The sequence below is a fragment of the Camelus ferus genome, chromosome 3 (assembly GCF_009834535.1).
Source record: "Camelus ferus isolate YT-003-E chromosome 3, BCGSAC_Cfer_1.0, whole genome shotgun sequence".
In the NCBI taxonomy this organism is placed as follows: domain Eukaryota; kingdom Metazoa; phylum Chordata; class Mammalia; order Artiodactyla; family Camelidae; genus Camelus; species Camelus ferus.
In genome coordinates, this window is record NC_045698.1 from 85,444,939 (window position 1) to 85,461,539 (window position 16,601).

The 16,601-nt window shown below is 32.7% G+C and overlaps 1 protein-coding gene across 11 annotated transcripts in view; it reads left to right on the forward strand.

Annotated features, from left to right (window-relative positions):
- CSNK1G3 (casein kinase 1 gamma 3) overlaps positions 1 to 16,601 on the forward strand; it is a 97,354-nt gene that overhangs the window by 38,884 nt on the left and 41,869 nt on the right. For all 11 annotated transcript variants that reach the window (XM_032476609.1, XM_032476607.1, XM_032476606.1 and 8 more), the window contains one exon: positions 4,308 to 4,377. In XM_032476609.1, the coding sequence (XP_032332500.1) occupies positions 4,308 to 4,377 (70 nt within the window). The remainder of the gene's footprint in view (positions 1 to 4,307; positions 4,378 to 16,601) is intronic.

Sequence of the window (16,601 nt, forward strand, 5' to 3'; positions counted from 1 at the left end):
TATTGGCATTTTTAATTAGATAAAAATTAGAAAACATGATTTGTCTTTTTGATTCAAGCATTTGGAGAAAGGTGTCCTTAGTATTCAGGATTATAGTATTTGAAAATGTATTTCCACATAGCTTCCAAAATCTCTTTTTCTACTGATATTTTATTTTTGGTAAAGCTGGCTATTGCTTGACCTTCAGGGATTTAGAAATGCTTAATGTGGGTGGAGAATAGCATTGCAAGCAAACTCCATTGGGACTATTTTGAAGTCCTAAATGTGCCTGGTGTGACAACTGAATAGTTGGAATCTGGGAATTTTTGTGAGACATAACTTCCTGCTGGCAAAACTTTTCTATCTGGTTTGCCAGCCAGGTTTCCTTGAGGTTAAGCATAGCTTGATTTTCCCAGCTTGCTGCCAGTCTCAATCTTGTCTTTGCCAATATAACCACTGTTATTAGGGTAAAGTGAGATTAATATAGAAGTAGAGACCATTAGAGGAAGAGACAAGTGGGAGAAAGAGAAAAACTTTGGGAATGAGATAGAAAACTGCTACATAATTTTAAGTATCTTTGTGAGTGTAGACTAAGTTTCACTGCAACAAATGCTGTGTATTTTTAGTGGGAAATAAAAATGCGCAGTAGGGTTGTGATGCTACCAGGAGAAACTGGCTGGCTGACATGTGGGTTGGGACTAGCATTTACCTAGATGAATTCGCCTTGGTTTAAGTTCTGGTCCTTGGCGTTATGACAGAAAATCTGATTGGTGGTCTCATTAAGATTGTCACTGTTAATCAGAAGTGAATTCACAGTATTTATCAATTCACAATTAATCAAGCTCTCAGAGGTATAAATATTTAGGAAAAGTTAATTTCTAATTTAAGGTATTTGATGTATTTTACTAATACAGACCCATAATGCCCAAATCAGTATAAATAATATGTTTTTAATTTTTTTCCTGTAGGCTGATCTACATAGTAAAATGCTGAGTTAAAATTACAGGTTTCCCTCATGAGTGTGAAATCAGGACAGTGGGAGTCAGTTTGTGTGAATCACAATAGGGAGGCCCGGGATGCAGGGAATGGGTATTGCTTGCGGTCATTTCTTTGGAATTCGTTCTTTTCCCTTGATCTAGGCCATTGGTTCAGGATCTAGACATTGTTCTGTGTTGGGAGTGGGGGTGGTGCACAAGGATGGAAGTGTGGCAACGCCAGTACTCTGTGTTACTGATGCAGCAGCCTGTACTCATGGGAGCATGTGAATGACACTTAACTGATACGTTAAGGCATTAATAAACCATTGTGTTAAAACAAGAGCCACTGCTCTAGGCTGACCTTTACTTGTCCATTTCAGTCATTAACTGGTGACCCTTAGGTTCTGTTATTTTCAGATTTGGAACTTGTTTATCCCTTTGACATCTTTGATGCCTTAATAAACATGCATTATGCCATCTTTCAGCCTCCCTGTGTATACACACATGTATCACCCTTTTTAGTTTACCTTCATGCCACATCACTATCCCTGTATTTTTCTTCTTGTCCTTTTTTGGGACATTCTTCCTCTGCTCTGATTTGTCCTTTTTTAAAGTACTGTGATCAGTACTACATACAACAATTGTGATTATTCGGTGTTCTTAGCAGGAACTGGGAGTATTTTTGGGTCTACATATAGTATTTTGAGGTTGAAGTATAGTGTAAAGCCATGTTTGCCTAAGATTCATCCGAAAAATATATTAACAGGACAGAAAACTTTCCACGTAAACTGTTGGACGATAGGTTGGTACTTAATTTACTAAATATTTATATGTGTATATGTGTGTGTGTGTGTTTATAAATTTTATATATATATAAAATGTTCTTTTTTTTGTATCTTATATATCTGTATCCATTGTCTCTGTTTATAACAGATAACATAATTTTGTTCAGAACCAGCCTTAAAAGTAATCACTCAAAAATGTTATATTTGTACACCTTGATTGCTATCTGATTTTTGTACTTTGGTACAAAAAAAGGCGTTATTTGATAACAACGGTGTTCAGAGAGCAGACTTCAGTGACTCCTTTTAGTTCTGATATAACTTGAAGAGATTTTTACATTTATTTACTGTTAACCTAGTTCATATTGACAATTTGTTTCAGGATAATTTATTAATTTGACCTCAGCCACCACTCTCATATCTTGTTTGCAGTTATGTAGTAAACCATTGTTCATGAATAGTGAAAATGTCATCCTGTGGTGAGGTGACATTTGTGTATATTGTGGTACAATAAAGTTTTACTGCTACTAAACTATTGGAATCAAGTTGAACTGACTCAACTAAGTTAGATCTTTTTTCTTTTTCTTTTTTACCTAGGGAATATTAGTGCTTGAATAAGTTATGTATTTAATTTCACTTGTGATTACATAAGTGGGCATCTTTATTATATCTTATGGTTAGGTACTTTAATATAGTTAACTGAAGAATTATAGGTAATATAGCACTATGTAGAGGGAACTATTTTAAATCATATATATGTCTATATAAATAAAGTGAGAAAGAATGTTTTATCCCTCTCTTATAGATGAGGAAACTGGAAAGTACAAAAAGATTAAGTAGCTTGCCAAAGTCTATACAGCTAGTAACTGATGAATTTAGGAATCAAACCAGTTCAATTTACTTATTTTTCTTAATTGAAGTACTGTCAGTTAGTGTGTCAATTTCTGCTGTACAGCACAATGTCCCAGTCGTGCATATACATACATGTATTCATTTTCATATTTTTTCATTAAAGGTTATTACAAGATATTGAACATAGTTCCCTGTACTAGACAGCAGAAACTTTAAAAGAAAAATCTATTCAAACTAGTGTTTTTACTCTGCGACCCTGCCTCTCAAGAACTAAGCTGATTGTTTTCTCTGATAATAATCTCTATGATTATAATTGTTCCACTGGGATTTTACTAGTTCCTTATCTGAAGTTTTTGTCATTGGTCATTTCATTGTGATATGTCTTAGTATAAGTTTCTTTTTAGTTATTCTGTTTGAGATTCACATTCCTTTTAAATCTCTGGTTTTATTATCTTTCATCAGTTCTTGCAGTTATTTCCTCACTATTTACCTCTGCTCACTTTTCTCTCTCCTTTCTTCCTGAGACACTTATCAAATGCGTATTAGACCTTCTCATTGTATTGATCTCTCGTCTTTTTTTCTGTATTTTGTTTTACTTCCTTCACAATTGGATTTTGTATCATTTATATAGATGCGTTCTACAAAATCTTCTCATTCTGTGGACATTTTTCCATCTATCTCCCAGTTCCCAAATTCTCTTTTCTGTTGTGTTAATGTGCTGGTAGATTAATTTTACATTTTGGTTATTGTAGTTTTTTGTATTTCTTAAAGTTCTGTTGGTTTTGTTTAAGTTTTGTTACCTTGTTAGACTTTCCTGTGGGATCTTGTTAGTTTTTCTTGTGTTACTACACTATTATGGTTTTGTTTCCTGCAAATATTTTCACACATTTAATATTTATTTCTTATATCTTAAATCTGTTTTGATTCTGTTTATGTTGTGTGTATATGTGTGTATGTATGTCAAAAGTGTGTTGAGTGAAAAAAGCCAGACAGATGCATATAAAACATATATTGTATAATGTCATTTATATGAAATCCAACAACAGAAAAAACAAATCCAAAGGTGCTAGAAGTCCAAAACTGATTACTTCTAAGAGAAGGGTGATGGAAATGTTTTAAAGGTTTTTTGAGCTGGTAGTTGCAGAGATATATACAGTTAACAAAGCTCATGGACCTAATACTTAGGAACTGTGTGTTTTATTGTAAGCTATACTCCAGCTGAAAAATTTTTAAAATATAGTGTTGCTATTGTCAAATTTTCCTATCTCCATCTTTGTTCTTTCTTACTTTCCTTTAATTTCACTTTAAACTAGAGTCTTTACATCAGAAATATATAGTTCAGGGGTGGATTCCTGGTAAAAGGAGAAACAGTAAGGGCCACCATTCCCCTAGTCATGAATGTTCACAGTATACTTTTCTTCAGGGTCAAAGAGTCAAACACAGATTTCCCTAATGCTTGATGTAATAGCCACTTAACCTTGTGTACATTTATGGCATCAAATTGTTTTACATTGCACTTAAGTTGCTTATTATCTGGATCTAGATCCTTAGAGAGACAAAGATGCCTAATAGAGTGTTACATTATGTAAGAGCTGATACTGTGATTTATAACATTTGGAATTGGGGCCTAATGATATTTTATTAACTTACATTTTTTATTGTTGTTACTGTTTTTTTGTTTTGTTTTGTTTTTTGTTCTTTGTTTTTTTTTAATTAGGAGCCCATGAAATCCAGAGCACCACAGCTACATTTGGAATACAGATTCTACAAGCAGTTAGGATCCGGAGGTAAAGTCTTACGTTAATATTTACATTTGTAATAATGGATTGTCATGATAATAACTCTGTAGTTTCAAAGAATACTATTTTAAATTTGATTAAAATGAACCACTTCTTAAGGCTATGCTTACTAGACATTTTCTTATTAGAGTCTTACCTTTTTATTTTAAACATGACTTTTTGAAACTTTTTGTGTTGGTACTAGTATAAATAGAGAGCATTGTGAAAAAATTTAATTTGAGAATATAAGGTGCATGTCTGTATTCTTAGCCTTTGAGTGATTTTATAGTTACTGAAATGACTTACGACGTGGTGGTAGGCTGAAAATGGTCCCATAAAAGATATCCATATCATGATCCCTGGAACCTGTAAATGTTACCTTATACCAAAGACTTTGCAGGTATGATCAAGTTAAGGATCTTGAGATGAGGAGATTATTCTGAATTATCTGGGTGGCCTCAAAATGCAGTCACAAATGTCCCTGTAAAAGAGAGTCAGAGGAACGATTTACATACACAGAAGAGGAGAGGGCAAAGAGGCTATAAAGGTCAAGGTCGTTCGGAGTGATATAGCCCTAAGCCAAGGAATGCTGGCTGCTGAAAACCTGGTCTAGGATTCCCCTGTAGAGCCTCCAGAGGGAGTGTGTCCCTGCCAACACCTTGATCAGCTTGTTGAAACTGATTTAAATTTCTGGCCTTCAGAACTGTGAGAAAATAAATTTTTGTTATTTGAAGCCAGAAGTATGTAGTAATTACAGTGGCTGTAGGAAAGTAATACAGGTATATTTTTACATAAACTCTAAATGTGAGAATGGATATTTTGTGCCATTGGAAAAAACTAATGAGAAAATTTCCTATTGTATGTTGCATTTACTTCGTGTTAATGTTTTCTCAGCTCCACTTTTTCTGTTCATTCCTGTTCTACTAGCTGTAATGATTTTATATGTAAAGTTTCTTACCAGGTAGGGATATTTTGTTTCCCTGGATTTAATAAAATGGAATTTTTTTCATGTGTCTTTTTGTAAGCACATGTTTATATTCTGGTTGGTAGAGCTATTTATTAATGCATTAGCAATTTTGCATTCTTTTTTTTTCCTAACAGCATACTTTCTGAAAGAGTAGTCATTGTGGGGGAAATAAGTTGACATTTTATATTCATGTTTTTATCACTGTAGACTTCCTGTAGTGCATATTTAAGTGTGATACAGACAGGCCTCCAGGACCTATAAAAATTACCACTGACAACTGAGATTTAAATGATAAGAGGATACAACTATTATATGTGAAACCATACATACTAGTTAGGACTAGCAAGTGACAGAAAGCCCTAAGAAGCTAAGTAGGGGGAAGAAAAAGGTTTTTTGACTCATGTACTGGAAATTCAGGGAAAGGCCCTACCTATAAGATACTGCTGTATCTGGGACTTCAAATACTGTCATCAGGGACATTCTTGAATTTTTCTGTATGCTCTGCCTTTGTGTGTGTTTAAGTTTGTTCTCTGGTTGACCCTTTTTATGAGATGGCAGAGGTGGTTACCAACAGCCTACCTTGTCAGTCATAAAAGTATCTCTTAACTAAAAATTTCAGCAGAAGTTCTAGGACTGAATCTTACTGTCTTATTTTGTTTCTCATCATTTAATCATTGTGAATTTGATTGCCAAAACTTAAATCTTGTTCTTTTCTTAGGCACTACCTGAAATTCAGGGACTGAGAAAGGGGAGAGGTGGTTGCCTAAAGGGAAATTGAGGTGTTAGCAAAAGAAAGATTACATACTGGGGAGTTAAAGATAAGAGATCTACTTAAGTAATAAAAGTATCATTTGTAAAAAATAGGATTGGATACTTTCATTGGATATGAGTGAGTAAGTCAGTTTAGAGTTTAAGGAATTGTTGAATTGAATACCATGGGATACTTACTTTTATTATTCTATTCTTTGCCTTTTTTAACTTTAAAAATTTATGTCAGAGATAGTAATAATAAAAATGAAACATAGATCTTTTAGCACTTGAACTCCAAAGGGCTGCTGTGTTGCACAGCTCCAGGGACCACCATTTACAAGGTGGTCTGTACATATCAGAGTGCTCCCCTGTGCTCTGTGGCATAGTGTTTACATAAATTGCAATATGGATGTTATGGCCTTAAGAAGTGTGTTATGGTGGCTCTGAAACCCTGACAAGTGTAGATATTTTTGTGTATTTCATATGAATCATGTGAATTTTGGTTATTAGTGTTTTTATCAATCTTGAATTTTAAAAACATTTTTGAGTACCTGTGTGAGCTCTGCAGAAAAAAAAAGAGTTTAATTGTTTGGGGAAAGACTAATGACTTTAAAATAATTCGATTTTGGAACTAATACTTGAAAGGGTTATATTTTCAGACTGCTTTTAATGATAAGTGGACCATTCATAGTAATTTTTAACCTATAGTTCTCTTATGGTATTTTAAGTTTCATTTAAGTAGCAACTTGCTTGTTAATCTTCTCTTTAAAAATAGATATATTTAATAATATTCAGAATATATAAGGAACTAAAACCCAACAACAAAAATACAATCTAATTTTTAAATGGGCAAAGGGCTTGAATAGACATTATCTAAAGAAAGATATACAAATGTCCAATAAGCACAAGAAAAGATGATGAATATCACTAATCATTAGGGAAATGTAAATCAAAAGCAGAAAGACATACCACTTCATACCCATTAGAGTGGCTATTATTAAACAAAGGAAAAACAAGCTAAAACTCTGTATACAAATGTTGAAAAACAAACTAAAACCCATAAACAAATGTTGATGTGGAGAAATTGGAATCTTTGTGCATTGCTGGTAGGAACTTGTAGCTTTCCATAGGATTAGAATATTATTTTATAACCATTATCACTTTCTGTGTTAGCAAAAATTTAAAGTATTGAATGGTCTTGTTTTGTTATATACACTCAGCATTTATTAAGTAAAATGAAAGTCTTGATTTGGGAGTCATCAGCACTCACAGGGAGTGGTTTTAAAGCTAAGAGAGTGGATGAGGTCTCCCAGGGCAGAGTGTAGAGACTGACGAGAGAAGAGGAAGAAAGGCAAAACCATGATGTTGGTTAGAAATAAATATGACTGTCAGTAACAAAAATCATGACAGCAGTAGCTTAAACAGGCAAAGGGCTGTGAGGATAAATAAATAAGAGTCCTGAGGTGGACAGTTGTAGGATTGAAGTAGTATAGAAAAATAAGGAACCAGACTCTCTCTAGCTTCCTGCTCCTATTTTCAGTGTTTGGCTTTTATTTTTATGATCCTGGATTTTTTTGTAACAGGAGGGAAGAAGAAAATAATGAAATTACGATCTATATAAGGGTAACTTTCAGTTCTTTTTCTCCTGCCTCCTTTTTTTTTTTTTTTTTTTTTGATTGAGTTATAGTCAGTTTACAATGTTGTGTTAGTTTGTGGTGAACAGTATAGTGATTCCGTTATACATATATATGTATATTCTTTTTCTTATTTTTCATTATAGGTTATTACGATCTATTGAATATAGTTTGCTGTTCTCCCGACTCCATTGTTAAAACCTAGTGATACATATATGTTGCTACTAGAATTAGATATTCTATATACCCAGAATTTCTCTCCCTATCTTCTTTCCCTTTACTTTTCCAATGATTTTTCTCTCTTGCTCTTCTGGATAATCTTGTTCCATTAGTGGCACACTCATTCAAGCTGAAAATGTTAGTCCCCTTTAGTTTTAGCTTTTTGGGATAATGTAACAGGTCTGCCAGTTATGTCTCTTAAGACATCTCTTGACTTCATTCTCTTCTCCCAGTCTCCACTGTCACTTTTCTTTGCATTGGGCTGCTTTTTATGCATATCACCTCTTTCTTACCTCCACTCCTCAGGGGCTTGTCATTTAGCGTAAAGGCCAAATTTCTTTCTCTTTCTACTGACCTACTTTTTAGTTGCACTAAAGTTAATATTCTTTGAATAGATTTTATTATTTTCACATATCTGTATTCTTCTTTCTAGAATGTCTTTCTTTCTCAATGAATTCCTTCCTCCTTCAGTCCCCAACTAAATGTCTTCTCTTTTGCATTGCATTTCCTGACATTTGTTAGTTTTGCTTCAGAAAAAGCTTCTTCTTTGACTTGTAATTAGTTTGAATATATTTTCATTTTTCTTTTATCATATCATATTATATTTTCATTTGCTTATGTATGTCTCTGTCATTAAAATTTGAACTATTTGAGGACAGTGAAATGATACATTCACCTTTTTGTCCTTGAAACTGAGCAGAATGATTGACAATTGTAGGTCCTTGGTAAATGACTGAAATGATAAATTCTTCAATGAGAATAATGTTTTCTTTCCTTAGATGTGAAATTGCAGTACATAATCTCCAGTATTTCTTATAGATTTTTAACTTCTGTGATCATGTTTACAGTTTGATATTTTAATGTTATATAAAGTTATTATATTATTACATTTTGAATAATAAACATAACTATAATTTCAAAAATTTTATTTATTTTAATGTATATCATTTATATTATGTTATGATCAGGTAAATTTAATTCCTCATTTTAGAGGTTCATAAATAGAAGGAAAAAATCAGTGATGAATATTTTTCAAATGATTGGAAATGTTTAACCAAAGAGATATGCAGATAGTTATTTAATTAACTAAACTGTACAATTCAGCTAGCTAAAAATTATCACTTCCCAGAGAAGCATAGGTTTTAATTATTAGAATTAACTCAGTTTTTTTTATTTACTTGAAAAATGTTTAATTGAGTTGTTGATACTTCATGAAAATGCAGTTGAACATATTTTGAAATTTATGGGTAAAGTTTTTTGATGATCTGTGATTCTGAATAATTCTTCTTTGTATTAAATTATTTCCTTGACATCAGATGGTTTCAATAGGCTCTATTTGGGGAAATTTTGTATTCATTTATTCCTTGCAATTTTGATCTCTTTATCACAGACAGTCAAATAACTTTTTTTTCTGTCATAAATTATTACTTACCTAAGGAAGTAAAATAATCTTTTTTTCTATCATAAATTACTGTTCTTGGAAGATCTCTAACTATGAAAATGATATTAAGTATACTATATTTGAGACAAAGCATATGTTAAATAATTGTTTCTCAAATGAGTGGCTTAACTTTCTGATGTTGCCTGAACTATGTATTTCTAATGAAAATTTGATAATAGCAGCAGTGACTGTTTCTAAAATTATAACTCTTCATAGTATTGCCTTAAAAGAGTTAGAAAAGTTTCCCCACATTTTTAATTTTGACCCTCTGCCTTCTTGGTTTGTGTCTTGTTAAAAAGTCAGGATTTATGACTTTCCCTATGTGGTTGGCTTATAGATGCCTTCATTTTCATATTCTTTTCAAGACTGTTTATGTAGCTCTGTTTTCTAGCTAAGTGAGTTTGGTGATTCCATAATGTGTAACATTTTATCATACTATTCACTTTTGAGGAAGGTTGTAGATAATAATATAAGCCTTTTAAACATGGGTATACACATTAGGTAGTTTCTAAAGGACCCAGATGGTTATTTTTTAATTTTATTATTTATTGGGGGGAGGATTTGGTCTTTCTTTCCTTCCTTCCTTCCTTTCCTTCTTTCCTTTCTTTCCTTTCTTTTCTTTCTAGCGGAGGTACTGGGAATTGAACCCAGGACCTGGTGCATGCTAAACAGGCACTCTACCACTGAGCTGTGTCCTCCCCCTCCACATTAGGTAGTTTCTAAAATCTCTTTTATTCATTAAATTGCCAGATTAAAGTTTCTCTGACCATGTTTTGAGAAATTTAAGAAATCTACCCTTTCTGTGTATCTTAAAAGTGTCTGAAAGAAAACTGAAAAGTGAAAGAAAATATTGTAAAAACCATGAAAGTTAAGGGAATAAACTAATAAGAATGTTACCTATTGTATTTTGACATTAACAAAAATAATGAAGAATACTATACAGGTGAGGTGGTGGTTAGAATAGACTTAATTTTAACCCAAATAGCCAATAGTTTATGTAGTAGCTTCTTAGATTTCTTTTCCTGTCTTAGCTTAATTGCATTTAGAAGACATATTAAACGTATGTAATATTTCTATTTCTTTATAGAGGCCTCTCTGTATGGGAATTCTGTAAATTGTGCATTGCTAAACTTTTACTAATTTATATGTGAATATGTATGTACATTAGTACTAGTAGGTAGAATTGTACAGTTTTTCTGGTAAAGTTGTAGTTTATGGAGAATGTGTACATTTAAAGAATGTCATGTGTTACCAATATAAGAAAGAAGGGTTAATTGATAGTTTCAATTTGGTTTATATGGTCCAGGTATTAGGATAGTTGTATGTTGCATGGTAATTATAGTATTTTCAGTGATTAATTAGTCACATAATAATCTTAAATAAAAAACAAATCATACTTTTGAATAGGGTATGACTAAATGGTGATGAAGGATTTAATTTTCTAAAATATACCATCATTTTTATAATTTCATATGTAATCATAAACAAAAAGTATAAAGCTAAGAAAAATAATATGGTGATTTTATATTTCATTTTTATTTTTGATTTAAAAATAAAGATGCATATTGTGAGAAGAAAAGATTTGTAAGCTTGCAGATTGGGGGTAAAAATGGTGAGAGAGAATCTATTTTTTTCTTAACTATTTATCCTAAAGAGGATAGTAACTGATAATTTAATATAACATAATACAATGAGTATAACATTCACTCAATATTCATATAATATTCATTTAATATTCCATATATGTAATAATAATTACTTATTTGTAGGTGATGTCATTTTTTAATGTTCTTTGAAACACAACCAGCTCTATTTTCCAAATTAGAAAAAAAATGAGAAAAGTAGCCTTATTTTATTTATTTTGCACATCTCTTTAATGTCTGGCTTAATAAAAAACAGCTAGATTCTCATATCTTCTTCTGCATTCAGTCCATTGTGATACCACATTCATGTAACCTCTGGAAAACTTGACTTTCAGCTGTGAGAGAATAAGAGTGAGAAAGGTAAATAACATCTCAGTGTTGGTTACAAAAATAATAGTAATGCCACTCACCTCCTGAAAGAGTATCTTGGACCACCTACCCCTGCCCATGAGTGTCTCCAGACCACATGTTGAAAACTGCTGAGCTACAAGTATAAGTATTTGTGCTAAAGATTAAGAATGCCTTAAAGCAAAACTTCCTTAGAAGAGAACATAGACTATATGATAATTCTGTACTTTAGTATTGCTAATCAGATTTAAGTTTTTCTTGACCAGATCTGTAGAGTTTAAATTTCCAGATAAGAATTTTAATGCTTTAGTTCTAATCCTTCCTATGTGAACAGTACCAGACCTGAAAATTGAAAGAAACATCATGGTGATATTTCTTTTAATAATATGCTTAACCATTGCCTACCTATAAGGAGCTAAAGTACTAAGCACTTTTTAAGAGTGTTAGAACTCCAAATGTTGTTTTGTGTCTTAAGTTAATTAATATTTTATCATTTAAATGAAATACTGAAATATAAAATGAAGTGTTCAGTAAAATTAATTTTGGGAGGGTGAGGTGGTATTTTCAGATAATATGTGAATTTTGTATTCTTGCCCATTCTTGAGCTTTTCTTGGGAAAAAATATACTTGCCTTGAAAATTGGAGATGCTGATAAGCATCCCTGAAAATTAGTGATGTTAGTAGTTATCAGGGGAGAGGGTATATAGCTCAGTGGTAGAGTGCATGCTAGCATGCACAAAGTCCTGGATTCAATCCCCACTACCTCCATTAAAAAAAAAATCATAAATAAATAATAGCCTCTCTTACCAAAAATAATAAATAAATAAAATAAAAACCCAAGAAAAATAGTGTTAAAATTTTTTTTAAGTTATCAGACTAACTTTCATTAATTCACAATCAATGGCTTTTTATAGTAGTCTCTAAAATACTTCTAGAACAATTGGAATTGGGTGGAGTATAAGTTTATAGTTGAAAATTCACTGGATATAAGAACAAGTACAAAAGCTTGCTTTTTCCCATGAGTTGGATTGCATGCATGCAATTCAGCAGCCAAAACCTTTGATTAAGAGACAGAGTCACTTAAAACCTTTGTTAGTCTTTGCTCTAAACCTTTTTCTGAGCTTCTCTGTCTTCTTTCTTGCCCTCTTGTCCCTTACTTCTTTCAGTTTCAGAATCCTTCTTCCTTGTGGTCTTGTGTATTATATTTACATTACTGTGGTTTTGTCTTGCTTCCTTTTTGCTTAGGGTACTCCCCAGCACCTGTTTGTTATTTACAACTTTTTCTAACTCATAGCAATTTAGTTTGTTTGCTCAGTGTTAGACAACTGACCAGACTCGTTCTGGGAAATGAAATTTTAGTTTGATCTTTACTGTGTTTGCTTTATATCTTGATTTTTAAAAAATATGTAATTCTTGATTCTTTACTTCAATGACATACAATTTGTGTTGAAATACATTATTGATAGTTACATAAGAAGTTTTTGCATTCATTGACTCATAAGACAGTTTGTTATCTCAGAGAGTCATTTAGAGTTAGATCATCTTTTTTTTCCACCAGAGATCTGTGTTGAGATGTATTTTCAGGTAAAATTATGTTGAGTGATAAAGCTGAGGTATTTGTATTCAAATTGGAGATTAAATGTCTTTTATTTACTCAATGAACTATTATGCTATTTATGGAATTTAGCCATCTTGAATAAGGTAGAGATAAATAATTTTGAGACACTGTGAAACCATTAAAAAAGGAAATTTTAGAGAAAATTGAAGCAGTTCCCATTTGTCCCTTTACTGATGTTTTTCACTTCATATCTCTGTCACATTTTTGGTAATTCTCCTCTCTCTTCTTTCCTCTCTCCTCTCTCCTCTGTGCAGTTGAAAATCCACATATAACTTATAGTTGGCCCTTGGTATATGCAGTTCCTCCTGATCCACAGTTCTGCATCCTTGGATTCAACCAGCCTCAAATTGTATAGGGCTCTAGTATTTACTGTTGAAAAAACACATGTGTAAGTGGAGTTCAAACCCTTGTTTAAAAGTTTGCTGTATTTTGAAATCAGGGAGCGTGATAAACTTCAGCTTTGTTCTTTCTCAAGATTGTTTGCCTATTTGATGTCTTTTGTGGTTCTATATAAATTTTAGGGTTGTTTGATCTAGTTATGTAAAATAGGTCATTGGAATTTGATGGGTTTGCATTGAATCTGCAAGGTTTAAAACATCTTGTATAAGTAGTAGCCTGTTTTAAGCTGGTACAACTTGAACACATTACAAAGCTTTATCTTTTTTCTTCTCTTCACCCTCCCCCCAGTGTTTTATACCTTTGATGACACATTTTTACCTGTTTATTTTATGCATCCCTTAACTTCTTATTGTAATTTAATTTAAATGTACTACTTTTGTCTTTTAACCATCTTACTTGCTTTATATGTGATTGATCTGTTAACTGTATTATATATTTACCTTTTCCAGTGAGATTTTTACTTACGTATTTTTTCTTATTAGTTAGTGCTTTTTCTTTTCAGCTTAAGAAATCTCTTAAATATTTCTTTTAAGGACAGTTTTGTGGTGATAAACTCCTTTAGCTTCTATCTGGGAAACTCTTGCTCTCTCCTTCAATTCCAAATGATAATCTTTCTAGGTAGAGAATTCTTGGTAGCTTTTTCCTTTTAGTACTTTGATTGGTTATACCACTCACTCCTGGCCTGTAAAGTTTCTACTGAAAAATCTAATGATAGTCTTATGGGGTTTACTTTGTATGTAACAGAGTATTTTTCTCTTGCTGCTTTCAGGATTCTCTCTTTATCCTTAACTTATACCATTTTAATTATAATGTGTTTTGATGTATGTCTCTTTGGGTTAATCTTTTTTGGAACTCTCTGGAATTCCTAGAGCTGAATGTCTGTTTCCTTCCCTTGATTACAGAACTTTTTGGCTGTATGTCTTCAAATAATTTTTCTGGTCCCTTTTCTCTCTGTTCTTCATCTGGGATCTCTATAATGCCAGTGTTATTCTGCTTAATGCTGTCTCAAAGGTTTCTTAAGTTAATTTGACTTTTTTAAAATTCTTTTTTTCATTTTGCTGTTCTGTTTGGATGAGTTCAGTTGTTCTTTCAGCTCGCTAATTCATTATTTCATCTCATCCAGTCTACTGTTGAGCCCCTCTCATGTATTTTTCAGTTAAGTTATAACCTATTTGGTACTTTCCTATATTTCTGTCTTTGTTAAAACACTCATTGTGTTCATCCATTCTTCTTCAGAGTTCAGTGAAGATCTTTATGACCTGAAGCAAGAAACTAATGAGTGAGAATGGATTATTAGAAATTGCTAAATTAAGAGCATAAAAGTTAATGCTTTCAGTGGCATAGAGGGAGAAAAAGCATTATAAAAATAGTTTTAAAAATTTAGTAGCTGAGAGCTGTTGTTAAGTCTTAATTGCATCTCCAGGCTCTTAGTGTATATAGCATAGTAAAAGCAGTGTTTCAGAGTTGTTATAAACTTTAGTAAGTCTCCCATCCATTATTTCTGAGTCTTTTGTCTGCTTTTAAACATAGTGGGTATAGATATAAGTCATATACATATGAATGTCTGTAGTAAGAGTGGCTCATGCTAGGATAGTGATTCTCAGTGGCAACGGGAAGTGTGTGTGTGTGTGGTGCTTGTGTGTGGTGATCTATACACATGAGGGTGTATGAAAATCTCTTTTTTTAGAGGAGACCATGTATGCAGTTTGAACTTGTCTTCCTTCCCCCACGCCATCATGATTATTTTGTCTTACTTTCCTATCTTCAGCTGTTCTGCTGCCTCCCTCATTCACATTTGAGAAAAACTAGTCTTATCTCTACTACTAGTATTATAGATAAACTGAAACTTACTTGAGAGGTTGAATAGTTAGTGTTAAGCCAAATTAAGAACCTAGTTATCCTGATTTCTAGTTCAGGGTTTTGTTCTGTCCATCCACTACTTGTTATGCAAAATGATAGTTAGAATAAACAGCAAGGATAAAATTATATTTCCTGTACTCTTTATTTTAAAAAGAATGGGAAGTTTTTAAAATTTTATTTTAGGAAGTATTTTTTTTCCTTCTAAAATCATTTAAAAACAAACAGACAAACAAAAAACACTTGTAAGTAAAACTAACACATTTAAGACAGAAGAAATTCATTTCCTATAACAAATAAATAGATAAATGCAGTGTTAAAATGATCATCTATTATATGTTAATTTATTGGGAGTCTGCTAGTTCTAAAAGTAAAATACATTTAGTGCATTTAGACATTATATTTGGAGTTTGTGTTATTTTGTATTGTTGGATAATGGATTATTTAGTAATTGATGTCATAGAACAAGAAACTTTACTGCCTTCTGATATCTATGGGTCGTGAGTCTAGGCATGGATTAGCTTTGTTCTTTGTTGAGGGTCTTGCCGAGCTGAAATCAAGGTGTAAGCCTGGACTGCAGGCTTTTTCTGAGGCCCAGAGTCCTCTTCCTAGCTCACTGGTTATTTACAGAATTCAGCTCCCCATGGCTCTGTGATGAGGCTCCTAATGTCTAGAGCCTGCCCACCATTTCCTGACATGTGACTCTCTTTCACAACATGGTACTCTGCATCTTTAAAGCCAGCAGGAGAGCTGTTCTGCTGCTTTGAATATCTCTGACTTCTAGACTCTTTTTAAACCTCTTAACCTGATTAGGTCAGGCCCACCAATATAATCTCCCTTTGATTAATTCAAAGTCCACGGACAGGGGCCTTAATTACATTACCTTTGCCATGTAACATAACCTAATGATGAGAATGAAATCTAGGAATCTTGCTTCACAGTTTGGGGGAAAGGATTATACTGGATGTGTACACCAGAGGATAGAAATCTTAGGGGTTGAACTTTGCATCATGGCTACCACAGGGTTATTAAAAAGTACAGTGACTACTTTGTTCAGTAAAAATAAAATCTTTCCTGTGTGCCAAGCGTTTCTGTAGGCCATGGGAATATAAGGCTCAGGTGCTCAGTTCCTTTCTGTAGTGGAGACCAGCAGTGAAGCACTGTTCAGGGTTGTAGGCACAGTAGAGGTGTAATCAGGCTACACTGTGAACATCAGGAAGGCATAGGGAGGGTGGAAGCTGGGTCAGGAAACATTTATTGTTGGTATGGAAAAAGTAAAAATACAGCTGCAGTTCTTGAAACTACAAAATTATTAAAAATTGTTTATTTATTTCTAGGAAGCAAGTTTTGATATTAT